The sequence below is a fragment of the Patella vulgata genome, chromosome 2 (genome assembly GCF_932274485.2).
Source record: "Patella vulgata chromosome 2, xgPatVulg1.2, whole genome shotgun sequence".
Lineage (NCBI taxonomy): Eukaryota > Metazoa > Mollusca > Gastropoda > Patellidae > Patella > Patella vulgata.
In genome coordinates, this window is record NC_065880.2 from 67,623,540 (window position 1) to 67,641,269 (window position 17,730).

At 31.1% G+C, this 17,730-nt stretch overlaps 1 protein-coding gene across 2 annotated transcripts in view; it reads left to right on the forward strand.

The window, feature by feature from the left end:
- LOC126811171 (E3 ubiquitin-protein ligase SMURF2) overlaps positions 1 to 17,511 on the forward strand; it is a 44,805-nt gene extending 27,294 nt beyond the window's left edge. For both annotated transcript variants that reach the window (XM_050536702.2, XM_050536703.2), the window contains 12 exons: positions 3,541 to 3,624; positions 4,704 to 4,981; positions 5,421 to 5,505; positions 9,802 to 9,972; positions 10,847 to 10,988; positions 11,369 to 11,587; positions 11,925 to 12,103; positions 12,387 to 12,524; positions 13,493 to 13,613; positions 14,029 to 14,230; positions 14,390 to 14,474; positions 14,953 to 17,511. In XM_050536702.2, coding sequence (XP_050392659.1) covers positions 3,541 to 3,624; positions 4,704 to 4,981; positions 5,421 to 5,505; positions 9,802 to 9,972; positions 10,847 to 10,988; positions 11,369 to 11,587; positions 11,925 to 12,103; positions 12,387 to 12,524; positions 13,493 to 13,613; positions 14,029 to 14,230; positions 14,390 to 14,474; positions 14,953 to 15,052 — 1,804 coding nt within the window. In that variant the 3' untranslated portion in view covers positions 15,053 to 17,511. The remainder of the gene's footprint in view (positions 1 to 3,540; positions 3,625 to 4,703; positions 4,982 to 5,420; positions 5,506 to 9,801; positions 9,973 to 10,846; positions 10,989 to 11,368; positions 11,588 to 11,924; positions 12,104 to 12,386; positions 12,525 to 13,492; positions 13,614 to 14,028; positions 14,231 to 14,389; positions 14,475 to 14,952) is intronic.
- Positions 17,512 to 17,730: the final 219 nt, after the last annotated feature.

Genomic DNA, 17,730 nt, shown 5'->3' on the forward strand with positions numbered 1-17,730 from the left:
CGTTGTTCGTTCTCAACAAATACACCTAGTTTAGTTCAACAAACATTTAAAGGTCAAAGTTTATACTTTAAATGTCTTAAATACCAACAGACTCTTGTTCACTCTTCTTGAATTATAAATGTTTAAACTAAATATAAAATGGCCATGGCCTATTCAGTTTGGATTCTGTTGCTATATAGCAATCATATTATAATTCTGTTGTTTTCTGACATTAAAAATGTCTTTTATTAGTTTTATGTGAATGTCTTGACCGATTTCGATAATGATCATTTACTGCTCAGGTTAAGCAGATTGATTTGTTCCGACTTCTTCTAATTGAGATAGAATGTTCAGACTTGTTCTAGATATAGTAATTTTATTGGTTGAAACTTTGGAAGACAATAACTTCGATTCTAGTTGGGTGAGACTGAGAAACTTGGCGTTTGATTTCACTACATCAATAACTTGACTAAGATTGATCATGGGCATTTTCTGCTCAATCTAAGTAGAGATGAGCAATTTTTATACGTCCACAATTTTCATGTGGACGTGCTATGCCGTCGCCCCTGTCCGTCCGGACGTCCGTCCGTCCACAATTGTTTGTGTACTCTCTACAGGTCACAATTCTTATCCGATTTTGACGAAACTTGAAATATAGGTTTATCCCCAAAAGATCTCGGCTGCTTTCGATATTGGCATGTATCGGATCGAAACTTCATGGATTATGGCCCCCTGATTGTACGAAAAATCACGTTTTTAGCTTGTGGACCCTATAGAGGTCACAATTTGAAATGTAAGTTTATAACCCAAAGATCTCGGTTCCTTTCGATATTCGCGCATATCGGACCGTAACTTCCTGAATTATGGCCCCTGATTGTGTGAAAAATCGCGTTTTTAGCTTGTGGACCCTATAGAGGTCATAATTTTTATCCGATTTAAAAAAACGTATTATGATATCACCGTTACACCCTAAGGAAGGCCGAGTTCAAATTTCATGAAAATCGGCCCAAAATTGACAGACAAAATGGCCGTTGTTCGTTCTCAAATAGCGTAAAAATATGGTATATCAAGGTTGTGGACCCTATAGAGGTCACAATTTTTATCCGATTTTGTTGAAAATTGAAATGTAAGTTTATAACCCAAAGATCTCGGTTCCTTTCGATATTCGCACATATCGGACCGTAACTTCCTGAATTATGGCCCCTGATTGTATGAAAAATCGCGTTTTTAGCTTGTGAACCCTATAGAGGTCATAATTTTTATCCGATTTAAAAAAACGTATTTTAATATCGCCGTTACACCCAAAGGAAGACTGAATTCGAATTTCGTGAAAATCGGCCCAAAATTGACAGACAAAATGGCCGCCGTTCGTTCTCAAATAGCGTAAAAATATGGTATATCAAGGTTGTGGACCCTATAGAGGTCACAATTTTTATCCGATTTTGTTGAAACTTGAAATGTAAGTTAATAACTATAAACTTCCGAGGCGAGAGTCGGCGTTAAGCAAGTCGCCGAAAAAGGCGCCGATTTTGGTCGTGCTGGCTTAACGGCGACTCTCGCGTTGTATCTAGAAACACGCCGATCTAAATGGTTGCTTTCAGCCACCATACTATTCTCATCATATTTTTATTTACATGTAACTGAGGTTACTTTCATAAATGCAGTATTATATATAATGTAGTAATTTAAATTGCTTAGTTTGATCTGCTGGTACTGGGAATTGAGCCCAGAATTTATTTAACAGTGTTTAAGACAATATCGGAACAAAATTAAAAGCAATAAGTTTCAAATTACAAAAGCAATTCCAAGTTAAATCGACATTTTGGTTTTGGGTAATAGAGAATTAAGTATTGAAAGCTTCACTACAACAAGGTGATATTGTCAGTAGAAAATAAAAATATTTTGTGTATTTCATTCTTTTACCTGGTCACAAAAATAGACATAAGTTATTTTACATACAAAATGTTAAACCAATCAGTTTTGGATTTTGACACAGTGTAGTTTTCTTTTTTAAGCTTAGAAATAAGGAAGAGAGAGCTGAGAAATAAATTACAAACTTATCAGCTTGGTAGATTATGAGAAGATGTGTACAGTTTGTGATAATTAATAAAGAGATGAGAGATTATTAGGTCATTATTTAGAAAATGCATTGTATATATATACAGTGTAGACTCAGTATAAGATGTGGCTTGACTATTGTTTATAGTAGACATGATTATTGAATAAAAAGGTGAAAGAGTAAAGGAGTTTGGCAAAAAGCCATGTTGAACTGTTAGAAGGTAGAAAACATATTTATAAGATTATACAGAAATTGATGTAATACATATGTCAGTAAACTCACCCAATATTTTAAAAATAAGATGCTTTGTAGAAGTTCATTATTTGTAATTATTAGAATAAAGGTGTTCTTCTTACTAAAATACTCCCAAACCAGATTAGTTTTAGAAATATTTACAACAAATATTCTTATAACAATATAATTTAAGGATCAATTGATAAGATCAGCAATTGCTTGTTGTGACTTTAGGAAACAATAAAGTGCCTCTCATGTCTAATATTTAAATTGTGTATATCAATCTGATTGAAACACTGTTTCTTTTTTTCATATTTCAAAATTTCGTTTTGCTTGTGTCAGTACACTAGGATTCAGAGGAGTTGCTATTTGTTAAATACCCGCGTTCGGGTTGATGTGAGGGGTTAGCCAATTAAATGGTCTGTCGGGTTGAGCTCCTAGCATACATAAGTGTTTTTTTTTTATGCATCCAAACGCCACCGTGGCTCCACTGGTAGATAACAAGCAGCACACATGCTCAATACAACCACTACAAAATAAAAACATCAGACATATTGATTATTTTGATTCATCTAGAAGTGGACGTAGTAAACCCATCTGTTAGACTACAACCCTATCTGTTTATTTGTTATACATAATTTTAGAAGTTGGGATTATCGGATAATATCTATAAATTATTTATAATAAGATAATAATTGATAAATGAGATAATAAGTACATAAAATATCAATGATTAAAACAAAATAAAAGTGAGTAAGAAGACAGCAGAGAGATTACTCACAAAATTAATGACAAAAGATGAAAACAATTATTAGCTTTGTGAACTTTCAGTGATTAGTATGGAGCATGTCTAGATAAAGGATGAATCATACCTTTATGCATGATTTCTTTAAATAATTGACACATTAATGTAACCATACAGAAGGACAAAGACAAGAATTTCCTCAGATGCTCTTGTTTATATCTTGTATAATTCAGTATGGTTGTGTATGTAGATTAGAATATATTTTGTAATTATTATACATGTTAAAAACTTGGATGTTTTATATTTATTAGTAATGTTTTAGGTGGCAAAAGAGACATATAGCCAATGTTTTATATTTATTTGTTGTGTTTTAGGTGGGAAGAGATCCATACCACAATGTTTAATATTTATTTGTTTTGTTTTAGGTGGGAAGATACAGCCAATGTTTTATATTTATTAGTAATGTTTTAGGTGGGAAGAGAGATATACAGCCAATGTTTTATATTTATTTGTTTTGTTTTAGGTGGGAAGAGAGACATACAGCTAATGGGAGAGTACATTATGTTAATCATATAACTAGAAGCACACAATGGGAACGACCTACAAGGTAATAATTTATGATACTATTTTAGATGTGCAGTAATGATGATGGGAATAAATTAAATGCCATTCAGAAGCTTCAGTTAAGTTGGTTTAAAAATGCTGTTAGTTGTAAAGTTGGGTTGAAGTTGTTTTCTGAACACAGAGGTGGGGAAAAAAATTAGTTTAAAAAGCTAGCTCGCTATATGTGTTTGATTAGGTTTCTTTCCTAAGAATGCTTATTTTGGCCATCTGAATGGGTCGGCTTAAAATTACCGGCTTCAGCTAGCTTAGGCTCATGCATACAATGTATTTCATTACTTTTTGGTGGAAATTTTGATTTTCATGTAGAATACGTGGGTGGGAAAATAACAATAATCAACTATAATGATGTCATTGGTGCTCTACTGTTGTTTGAAACCCTACTTGGTTAGTTTTTATATGCCCACATGGAAATGTGGTCATACATTGCCGTCCCTACGTCTGTCCGCCTTCCGTTGTCCACAATTTCTTGTGAACACTCTACAAACTACATTTATCATCTGATTGTTTTTAAATTGATATATGTTGTTTACATTAGTGAGATGAAGAATCCTATTTAATTTCAATAATTTCTTCTGGAGATATGATCCTTGTTTCAAAAGTTATTACCAGATCTGTATGAAATTTATATTCATCATTTAGATTAGTGAAACGAAGAATCCTATTGAATTTCAGCAATTTCCGTTGATTACGTCTAGAGTTAGGGCACTTGTTTTACTTTGTTGAACCTTGTGAATGCTCTAACAACAAAAGTTACCATCCGATCTGTATGGAATTCATATGCATCATTTAAATTAGTGAAACAAAGAAGCCGATTGAATATCAGCAATTTCCGATCTGGGTCGGACTAAACGTCCGCTACTTATTGCTTGATAGGTATCTAAAACAGTATAAAAGTATCTGTGTATCTGAAATGAACAGTACTCTTTCTGTATATTTCTGATACACGGATACTTTTAAGCATGTATTGAAAATAAACAGCACAGTTTTATCAAAGGTTGCCAGTGGCAACGAGTAGAAGTGGGATGTATATTATATTATTATATGTTAATTTGTTTATTTCAGACCTGCTAGTGAATCAGTACGTCCTGTTAGTGTTGTTAGTCCAGTGACTAGAGAAAGTCATATCTTTCCTTCTCCACCACCTCCTTCCTCCTCCTCCTCCTCCTCGGATAATAATACAACCAGTACTACATCTATACAACCACCCGATCCTAGTAATAATAATAATAATAACACACAAGGCAGCACTGTACATTTCATACGTAGAAGATCAGCACGACATCGTAATTATTTAAGTCGAGCTCAACTGCATAATGAAGCTACTTTACCAGATGGTTATGGTAAGGTTTTTTGTATTTACATATTTTATAACCATGCTCCTATATCTGAAGACTTTACATTGTAAATTGTTCATAAGCATATAAGAATACTACCAGTAATTAGATGAAAGCGTTACAATAACCAAAGAAATTTATAATATCAATATTGCCACATTCTCTGCATACATTTAGGGCAAATAATACTGAAATCTGACTTTATTTATTTATTACAATTTTTGATAGAATATCATCCGAACTTTGGGCAATGATCTGCAACAGATAGGCCAATTATGCATTTACAAGTCAGAAAGAAGAAATTAACATTGTTTATTAAAGCTGTTAGATATGAGATATTAAATGTGTTGAGTTATAGTGTTAGATATATATAAACTGTATAATAATGTAAACTATTGAGATATTAGATGTTTTGATTCTATGTAATATCAATTATTTATTTCAGAACAAAGAACAACACAACAAGGTCAAATATATTTCTTACATACTCAAACTGGCGTCAGTACATGGCATGATCCAAGAATACCCAGGTATTTCACATTTTATATTCCCAAATACAGGAAATATTAAGAAGCCTATTGATCTTTAATATTAAAGATAAATTATGTAAGATTTACAAAAGCCATATATTGTACAGCTTCCAAAAACATCATCCAGATGTGTGTGATTGTGAAAAAAGACAAAACATTTAACGACAGAGATAAGGATAGTGTGCAGACAGATCCTTTGATAGTCAGAATTTAAAGAAGATTAACTCAAAATCCTTGCTGTTCAGGTCAAATTCTCCCGCTTTTATTACAAGCCAAAAACATACCATATGTTGGTCTCAAAACATCTGAAGTATAGGTTGACATTACTTTAAACCCCATTTCATTCTAGTTAGTCTTCTGGTTATTCAAACATTATTTATGTGAGAAAATGTTTTTCGAGCCAAAATTTGTCTTATTGTTTTTATATAATTGATGAGATGATTTAAAATAGATAGGGTAAACTGATGCCAGTAAACATTATCATGTCTAAAACATATAAAAAAATGTTGTCAGTTTCCATGGTAAAGATATAGTGACCTACTTCAACAAATAGAACAGTGTTTACATGAAACAACTGGCCTTGAAAACCGATTTCTCTGTGTAATATAGTCTACAGTATAATATAGCATCTGTTTAGACCTGTCTTTAACCATCTGACTCACTTTAACATCTGTTAAATCATCAACTATATTATTCATCTTACCTATTCTCTCTACCAGGTGTAGGTTTTTACCAGGAGATAAGACATTATGCGAAACTTGTGTATTTTATTACAAGAAACAAACAGTTCTTTATTAAGCTCGTTTAGCTGCCTTACCTTATCTTTACTATTTTTATACGCCCACATTTTCATGTGGACGTATATTGTCGTCACCCCTGTCTGTCTGGACATCCGTCCGTCCACAATTTGTTTGTGGACCCTGTACAGGTCACAATTTTTATCCGATTTTGACGAAACTTGAAATATAGGTCTATCTCCCAAAGATCTCGATATTGGTATTTATCAGACCATAACTTCATGGATTATGGCCCCTGATTGTATGAAAAATCATGTTTTTAGCTTGTGGACACTCTAGAGGTCACAATTGTGATCCGATTTTGATGAAACTGGAAATGCATGTTCCTTTCAAAATTCGCGCATATTGGATCAGAACTTCCTGAATTATGACCCCTGATTGTACCAAAAATAGTGTTTTAGCTTGGTCCCTCTAGAGGTCACAATTTTTATCCGATTTAAAAAAAACATTTTAATTTTTCACCATTACACCCTAATGATTGTTGAGTTCAAATTTCGTGAAAAAAGGATCAAAACTGCCGGACAAAATGGCTGCCCCTTGTACGCCCCTTGTGGACCCTCTAGAGGTCACAATTTTCATCCGATTTTAATGAAACTCGGAATGCATGTTTATATCCCAAAGATCTCTTTTCCTTTCGATATTCGCGCATATCAGATTGTAACTTCCTGAATTATGGCCCCTGATTGTATGAAAAATCGCACTTTTAGCTTGTTTTCCCGCTAGAGGTTATAATTTTTATCCTATTTATAAAAACGTCTTAATATATCCCCGTTACACCCTAATGATAGTTGAGTTCGAATTTCGTGAAAATCAGACAAAAACTGACAGACATAATGGCCGCCCCTTGGATGAAACTTTAAATATATGATTTTATCATTCCTCTTGATAATCACACATATCTGAACGAAACTTCCTGGATTATGGCCCCTGATTGGTTGAAAAATCTCATTTTTTGCTTCTGGATTCTCTAGAGGTCATAATTTTTTTTCTGATTTTAAAAAACGTTTAGATATATCACCATTCCACCATAATGAAGGTTGAATTGGAATTTTGGGAAAATCGAAATGAAACTGTCCGACAAAATTTCCGCTCTTTGTACGCAAATTGTGTATAAGTATGTAATACAAAGGTCACAATTTTTATCCAATTTTGATGAAACTTAAAACATATCTTTATATTCTAAAAATCTCAGTCCCTTTTGATATTTGCGCATTTCAGACCATAACTTTCTGGATTATGGCCCCTGATTGTACAAAAAATCATTTTTGTTTTTAGCTTGCTCTCTATCCATCTCTTGCAAAATGTGGGTGTATCCTGCCTGGCAGCCGCTGGTTATACTGACAAGGGGAAACCATGCTGATAAATCCTGAGCAACTTTCTTGTCGTATACCAGGATTGAACCTAGGACCTTCTGATTAGTGAGCCAGTGCCTTAGTCACTGAACAATCTTGTCTCCCTTTCTATTGCATATGGTTTATACTTTAAACAGTATTTATTTCAAAGATATTGTAAAATGTAAAGGCTTTATGAATAAGATGTAAGAACAGCCAAAGAGGCTTATACTCATTTACATCTTTAATTGAATATGACTCAAGAAATATTGATATATGATATAAACAAGAAATCATTATAATGTTAGTTGCCCATGTTGAGTTTTAATTCCTTGTTTCTCACCAACAAAAAAATGCATTTTGATGAAGCTAGCGTATTCAAACAGTGTGCAGATTTTAGTTATTTACAAAACCGGTGCCGGTGTCAATTTTGCTTTCCATACCAGCTATTATTTATAGTATTACTGGATCTTATACACTCAAAAACCTACTTTCTTTATGCAACATAAAGTAATACCAAATTCCAGTAGTTAATTTCTCTATTCAAGCAATTCTAACATTTATAAAATAGTTATAGATAAAATGCCGTTTGACTAAAGCCAAGTGTCTGTTTAATCTCTGGGAAAAAATTGGCACCACTGGCTCTCAAAAAACTATATAACATCAATAAACACCACTGGCTCTCAAAAAACTATATAACACCAATAAACATTACATCAACCAGCTATAGATACATGCATTATTCAGATAATTAAACATGGATATAAATTATTCTTTAATATTAGAATAAACTGGATATACTTCTTTTAATACAGCTTTTGTATTGCAAATAATACGGTCTTCTATTGAACCCATAAACTTGTATTTATGGACTATTGAATACACCATCTAAACACTGTGTTCATATTGATTTTGCCCAAAATAAATAAGTTCAGATCCAAATTTGTTTTCACACTGGTAGGATTAACATTTGTGTAGCAGAGGAAACAGATTTGTTTGTTGATGAGATTTCTCTTTAACCTTCATATTATAACAACATGTAATTAAAGGCTTAATGTGCCATTTAGCGCTATATAAGATTCCCTTGCAAACTACGATATTGTGAAAGTTTGATCTCTAATATGAATATCAGTCCAAAAATGGTCCAATTCCTTTTAGTATTTATAAAATTATGATAAATTGAAATTTCCTCGATCTATGCTGCTCAAGCGTAATAAAAAGCTGCCATAGTTTATTGGTAGCAGAGATAAACCAATATGGGCATAGTTTAAATCTGATAGAATACACCAGAACTTATATAAAGGTTATAAGGTGTATATTAAATTCAGTATTAAAAGAGTTAGTAAATTGAGATAATATAAACATGTAAGACAAAGAACACAAAGTTTATATTGAACTGTATTTATATATAGATGTAAAGTATATAGCTGTTTATATTAACTTCATCTAATCTAAACTATCTCATTATCTTGTTAAATAAATAAAAACTACTGTAACATACAAATATCCCTTAATAGTCTTAACAAAGTTAACATTAATTATCACATTGGTCTTTACATTATGTACATTAATATTAATGATCTTTCGTATATTTATTCTATTGGTCTCATAAAACTCATTTTACTGAAAACTATGTTTAATTTCTGCCAAACATATAATAGGTAATTAAAATTGCTTTAATCTTGTAGACTTTGTAACCATGATGTACATGTATGATACTACCTGTAATTCCAAAGTTCACAAGTATATATGATGGCCTAGTGGTTTTGAGTGTCGTGCTTCAGCCTCTAAATGGCCAGTCACCTCTGATTTGCGGTTGTTTTTTTATTCCCTGGTGTGAGCGTGTGTGGCTTGGAGGTACACCGGTTTCTTCCCACAGAAAAGACCCCTACACGTGCGCTAAGATAATAAAAATGAAAATAAGACAACTTGTCTGCGAAATCGCATTTGGTGGAAGGGGACGTTAAACACTAAGAACAACAACAACTACTGTGGGATAATTATAATATCAACTATGATAGTGATGATGATATAAACTGTGATAGTGATGATTGTAACCATGATGCCTTATAAATGTACATTAAAGTTTGTTTAAAACTAAGGTACATGTACAATAGACGGTAAACTATTAAACATAATATACATGTATATTTTGAATATATTTACAGAGATATTTCGAACCTACAGTTAAGAGAGGATGATTTAGGACCTCTTCCACAGGGCTGGGAACCTCGAGTAACTGGTACAGGGCGTGTTTATTATGTTGATCATCATTCTAGAACAACACAGTTTACAGATCCCAGACTCTCCATTAATATTCGCCTTATCCAAGAAAAATTGTAAGTTGTCTAACCAAACTATTCTAACTCATCTATTTGAAAATCATCCCACGGTTGTCTAGGGCTAGCAGTAAATGTTGATATTGCCGATAATCGTCGGTAAAGCATTTTGAAGACCGATAATCGATACAGATTTAAAATATCAATAATAGCGCAATTATTGGTAGTCACGTTTGTTTTTCACGCGAGACGCCAGTGCCACAGAGTAAAAATGCCATGACTAAGGCCGCTTATGATGAGAGCAGATAGTTCCTCAGGATGTAATGCATTGTGGAATATTGAAATTATATAGATCTCATAGTGACAAAGTCAAAAACCTGAAATAAAGACACTATACTGTAAGGTGTTCTGTGCGCATGAAAAATCACTATGAGAAATGAACTGAATTCGAAATCAATTTCAAAGGGAAATTAACTACATTTTACTCATTGTTCTGATCATGAGTGACAACATACATCGAGAGGTGACGGTTCTGTTTTCCAAATGAAGTTGATTATGTCAAACTTCGACAACTTGGTTTTGGTATGGAATGCTAGTATTTATTGTCAATTCAATGAAACAAATTCTACATGTATAGCCTACATAATGATATTACAGCATAAACTCACAATGTTTTCAAAACAAATTGTTAAGTAAGAATAATTTGCCGATATTATCGATTATTGATCGGCGGATGGTCAGCGATTATTGATACTTGCCAGCCCTAAAATTGGTTGCCATGAATTATATCTTTATTTTTGTAACCAACGTTATGTAATGTTTTTATTATTTATCTGTATTTTGACATTTTGGAGTGTGAAACACATGTCATTGCTAATGATGCCTAATAGGTATGTTAGTATCTATATTTTTTTTATTCTTAAATTGTTTACAGAAAAAATAAAGAAAATGAACCCTTGCCTAAATATAAACGAGATCTTGTTCAAAAAATCAAATTGTTACGAAGTGAATTACAAGCATTAGCACCACCTGCTGGTCACTGTAGATTAGAAGTGTCGAGAGAAGAAATCTTTGAGGTAATCATATATTTACAACTAATCTATTTAACATTCATTATAACACAATTTTATAACCTTACTTCTTAGTTTATTACATGCAACATTTCAATACTCTTACATATATCTTTATCAAGCATCAGGCATCTTTATTTAGGTTATTTTTAGCTGATTTTACTCAAAATTTTATAATTGATAAAATAGTATAATGGTTCATTCATTGATTTATTGGCTATAATTTGAAGAGTATTGTTATAAATGTGAAGAAAGGAAAAAGTTTGAGACCTACATATTCATTTACTGCTAGGTACTTAAATATACATCATGCTTTCAATTATACATGATTTATTGTAGTCTAAAAGTAACGATTAGTCATTTCAAATGTTTAATTTTTGTTACAGGATTCATATCGCATAGTGATGAAAATAAAAGCCAAAGATTTAAGAAAACGTTTAATGGTGAAGTTTCGAGGAGAAGAAGGTTTGGATTATGGTGGTGTAGCTAGAGAATGGTTTTATCTTTTATCACATGAAATGTTGAATCCTTACTATGGTCTGTTTCAATATTCTAGAGATGATAATTATACTCTTCAAATCAACCCAGACTCTGGCATCAATCCAGTAAGTTTTATGTTATCATATAAAAAAAACACATATAGTACATTATATAATATTCATATAGTCTTATAAGAGAGATGTAATAGATTTAAATCATGTATTTTAATCATACAAACAAATACTTTTGTTTAAAAGGCCCAAAACATATTTTCTTTCTTGGGTAAAGTTTTAAAGAAAAATTCTTGTGGGGGGGGGGGTCATTATCTCTCATTTTCAGAGTGCAATGTACCATACATTATTACCACACAAAATTACAATCAGAGCTAGATCCCCTCTGAAAAAATTTCACAACAGATAATTTGATTATGGTTTTGACTTGCTTTCATTTGTTGTATTTCAGGACCATTTATCATATTTACACTTTGTTGGTCGTGTGATAGGTATGGCTATATTTCATGGTCACTATTTAGATGGTGGTTTTACTATGCCCTTTTATAAACAGTTATTATCTAAACCTGTAACAATAGATGATCTAGAAAGTGTTGATCCTCATTTACATAGAAGTTTAAACTGGATTCTGTAAGTCTATATTTATATGTTTATCCTTTGTAAACCAAAGACTTAATCTGAAACTGTTAGACAATCTGTAAGCTCCACAGAAATATAGTTATTTTATTTTTCCTGTATTTAAGGTGTTAGTAATGTCATTAAATTTGTGTTTGATATATTTAAATAACTGAAGTCTGTATCAAAATGATGGTTTTTAATATCTTTGATTAAAGGTTATCAGGCTGTGTTATAAAGCTGATAGAAAATATTTATTTATTTGTAATGATATTTGAATATATATAATATATTTCAGGGAGAACGATATTGAAGATGTTTTAGATCATACTTTTTCGGTAGAACATAGTTCTTTTGGTCAAGTACAAGAATATGAGCTGAAACCTGGTGGTAAAAATTTGCCTTTAACTGAAGAAAATAAAAAAGAATATGTAAAGTAAGTATTGATGTTATAGGAGAGAAGGATGGGTGGAGTATTGATGTTAAGTGGTACTGATCATGTTAAAGTAATCTACCTGATGATGGTTTGTGCACAAGCTATGTTTACAAGTGTTTATATGAATAACTTGAAAAGATACGAACCCAACCATATTTCAAACCAATCACAGGAGTTTAACATAGTTGTATAAATTTCTAGTGAATTTTAAAATTTATTTGAGCTTATTTGGATCAGTACTTACTGAATTTACTAAACTCCATAATAACACAATAATCTTACAATTCCATATAAATAAACAGAATATTGCAGCTCATATCGGTATAGTTTTTATTACCATTTACTTAGACTAAATCTCACACAGAGAGTACACTAAACTATCTGTACTGTACAGGAGATAGAAATAAAGATCAATGAAATTACTCTACATGTCTTGTAAACTCATCAAGTATTTTAACAATAGATTTATACATTGTTACACAGTTGATAATGATATCTCTAATATTATTATATTTATCTGTGGTTAAATATATCTACAGTTTTATTTTAGCTTTCTTATCATTGTTCATCAGTCTATTTTAGTTTACCTTCATTAGTTAATCATAGATGAAGATACAGTATTTAGTATGTGTTTAGTCTTTATTTACGTTGTTGGCAAGGACATACTAGTACTAACTTTTCATCTGTATTATATATTTTCTTATCCTTGTCTAAACTACTGTCATATATTTTGTGGTATTAGTAATTACGTATTGTTCATTCACATTTCTCTACCTTTATAAATAAAGAAAACAGAATAACAATCTTGACTGACTTTATCTGTAACTGGTCAGTTTAAGCTCTTTCTTTTTTCAGCCTTTATTTTTTTTTTTATGGAAATCCCAAACAATTTAAAAGTTGAATACATCATACTCGCAATTTAGTTTGATTCAGATAATCTTATTGATTATAATGTCATGTATTTACAGATTATATGTACAATGGAGATTTTTGCAAGGTATTGATGCCCAGTTTTCAGCATTACAGAAAGGATTTAATGAAATCATTCCACAACATTTATTAATGCCTTTTGATGAAAGAGAATTAGAGGTAAAAAAAAAAGAGTTTTCATTATTAAAATAAATTATAAGAAATGTCAGTTTGTTTAATTTGACAATATGGATTTACGCTGTATCTCAACATTTTCTGCAAATGTTTGGACAAATTAAGTTTAAAGAAAATGTTTTGTTGAATTCAGAAAGAAAAAAAAATTTTGTAACCTACCTCAAATTCATACTGGTTTTAATGGGCATCTGAGAGATTAAATTTCTAAAACTTGCAATAAAACCTACTAGAATTTGAAGATGACTACAAGATGACCGTCTAATGGGCAAAATAAAGACATGAAGATGACTACAGGATGATCTTCTAATGGGCAAAATAAAGATACTATCTTTAATACTGAATAATCCTATGTGTATAAATCTATGATATGAAGGTATAAATTATATATATTATATTACAGTTAATGATTGGTGGTTTAGGTAAAATAGATATAAATGATTGGAAGAAACATACACGGCTTAAGCATTGTACAGGAGATAGTAATATTACTAAATGGTTTTGGCGAGCTGTAGAAAGTTATAGTGATGAAATGAGAGCACGACTTCTACAGTTCGTTACTGGTAGTTCACGAGTCCCATTACAAGGTTTTAAAGCATTGCAAGGTAATTATCAACTTGGCCATTTTAAATATCAGCTTGACAATTTTAAATATCAGATTGACTGTTTTAAATCAGCTTAATAATTATCTAGGAACTATAAACATATTTGATCTAACACTGTTTACAATACATGAGTTAAAGATGTATATTGCTATTTATAAGGTTCAACAGGAGCAGCTGGTCCACGGTTATTTACCATACATCAAGTTGATATTAATACAGCTAACCTTCCTAAAGCACATACCTGGTAAGTATTATTCAGGAGGTTCAAATCTAGATCTTTGACTGCCACCGATTTGCTTGTGGATTTAAGAATGCTAATCATAAAATGACCCAGTTGTGTTAGATGTATTTTCATCCTCAGATCCTCTATTAAAAAATATTATCATATTTTGTTACAACCTTTAAAATATTAATTAAATGGTCGCCTGTCAAAATGACAGTCTGTGATAATATTTGGCATGTTAGTGACCAAGTCTGTCTGTTACAACAAGACCTCTACTTTCCGTCGCCAGTCACAACCTGTGTGATGCAAGTTGGGTGGAGATTATTACGAGTGTAGTCTTAGTGAAAAGTTTTCATGAAAAGCTGGTTTAACAACGAATGTTCATGTGCATAATTACAGAAGCTTCTCTATTTTCATGCCTTCTCGTGATCTGAGATCCACTGCAGACTATTTTGTAATTTCAAGATTAATGTATTTTGTTGTTGGTTTTTTTTTTCAGTTTTAATAGAATTGACATCCCTCCATATGAAAGTTATGAGAAGTTTTATAGTAAACTAACGTGTGCTGTTGAAGAGACGTGTGGTTTTGCTGTGGAGTGAGGAAGGGAGATAACTCTTTCTATTTAATCCAACTTCTGAAGACAACAGGGATCTCTGCAAACAATTTGTGAGAAACAAATTGATAACATTCAAATGTTGGCTAGGATTCCTAAAGGTTATTTTGACTACTGTTGCAAGATTTGAAATTGTTGACTGTAAATGGATAGCCTAATTGAACTTTGTGAGTGACAGATGTTAATCTGTGTAGAGCTGGGAACTTTTCGTACATAATTTGTACAATGTACCATCCATTATATTTTTTGTATAGATATTTAATATTTGTATATGATAAAAAGCCTGTTTTACCTACTGATATATAATATGTACATAGATTGTAATACTTGTCATTGTTTTTATCATATATATCACTTTATCATTTATTTACATACTCAACCACCTTTATTATTGTACAACAAACCTTGGATATGTTTGTCTCTAGGTCACTTTTCATTATTTCAATATTATTAAATATCTAATCAAATTCATTGTGAATTTATTATTTGTAATAAAAACATGATTTTTTAAACACATTCACAAAAACATAATGAATTGTAAATGAATTTTTTTTTTCAATTAATTCAATATTATGAATTGTAAATTAATTATTTTTTTTTGTGAAAATGGATATTTAATATTCAATTTGGACATTTTAGAGTCCTTGATGTAGTAAATAAATATTTTTTGTTTGTGTATGTGTAACAGTATAAATGGCATCATCAGATTGAATTGTATGGAAGAGGAGTACTTGGTTAATCATTTGGTTTTATATTTAAACTAACCTATTGTATTTGTATGTACTATAAGGAATTTAGCAGTTTGTTTTTAGCCTGGGGTTAGGTATTTTAAACCTGTAACTTGTTGATTGATACTGATAGTATAAATGAATGTCTTTTAAACACAGATATTGAGCTGGTATTATTTTATCTCTGTTTGCTATACATATTTTTTTAATAGGAATTAAATGATAAATATGGAATGAAAATTGTACTGTTTGGTGTATGTTTATATTTGTCATAATACTATCTAGTATTTAGTAAATTGATCTCAGGTTATATAAAGCCATGATCATATTATCAATTAACAGTCCCCTACTAACATGATGGCAGCCATTTATTTTAATATTATGGGGCAACAGCTTCAATTTTTCTTGTAGAAAGTGACCCCAAGTCAACCCAGATTATACAATGTTTGAAAAAAAGAAAATTGGCAAATTATATGAACCCCCAAACTTTAGCACTCACTGGTTAATACCAGCACAAATATATGAAGCTTGGTTTGGGTTTTAAACCTAGCAGCCATTTAGATGGAGTTTTATGTTCTAATATTTAAATTAAAGATATTAAAGACTACATTAACATACAATTAAAATAGATTTATTGAAGCTATGATGTTGAATCTTTAAATATCATAGCTTCAGTAAATCAAGTTTAAACAAAAGTTAATTGTTTACAATGTTATGGTTATATATTTATAGTGCTAAATGTCAGTTCTTGATCATCTAAAATACTTTACAAACATCTTCATTCTATCATCAAAACATTTTTTTTACAATAAATTGAGCCCATTTTTTTTTGGCTTGTACCAATCCTAGGGGCAACTTCCATCCACATTTTTATCAATTTAATTATCTTCCTGTGTTTTTGTTGTTTCTTTCAGTTTTGGTACATGTACTGTAATTTGTTTTTATTTATAAAAAAAAATAATCATATTTGTATCCAATATTTCTCAATCTATATTCTCAATGCAAGTCCATGTTGTATGCAAAACTGAAACCTGAACTGTGTGCAATATATTGTTTTCTATTACACTTAGGTTTTTAGTAGAGGTTTTTTAATGCCAATCTATAAATGATGAAAAAAAGGTTGTTAGAGAATTTCTACCGATATTTGTGATATGATTACAATTAGTGCCTTTTATCATTTTCTCCTTTAAACTTAGAAACACTACATCTTATCTGTGTATTGATATTTGTCTTTAATACTTTCTAAAACAGCCTGAATATAAAATAGATAGCGACTGTCTCTATATTAGTCTATATACAATACAAAATTTAACTGTCGTGTGGATATGTTTTATATAGGTATTTTAATTGGCGAACTATATTTATATCTGTAAATTTACAAAATTTCTACTCTTATCCATTATTAGAATCATCTGTATAAAATCTAGCTAGTAGACATTCTTATTGAAATAAAATTCAGCTGTTTTTATAGGCCTCTATTTATACTAGATATATAATCTGTACAGTTATGTGAATAAATTCATCATTTAGTAAGGTATATTATACAGAAAGCGGGTCTTATTAAGTTAATCTTTGTGCTCTTTCTTAGCTTTAAGCATTCATTGTCCTATTTTTTATAAATATATATATATGTGTGTATTTATTTTCTAAATGATTGCCTCCTCAATTCTTGTATATTTCTCTCATCAAAAAATAAACAATTGTCAATGAAACATAATGATGTTCAGCTGTTATTCATCAAATAAATTATGGTGCAATATAGACATGTGTAAGACAGTCTTGGAAGCTTCATCATACCACATTGCATTTAAGTCACCATATTTGAATATCATGCAACCTAAAGTATCCCACATCAAACTGCCCAGTCATAAAACAACTCCCGTCCTTCTTAAAATAAAGAAGCCCCCTTCACATGGGTGTAGCCAAGCCTTTGAAA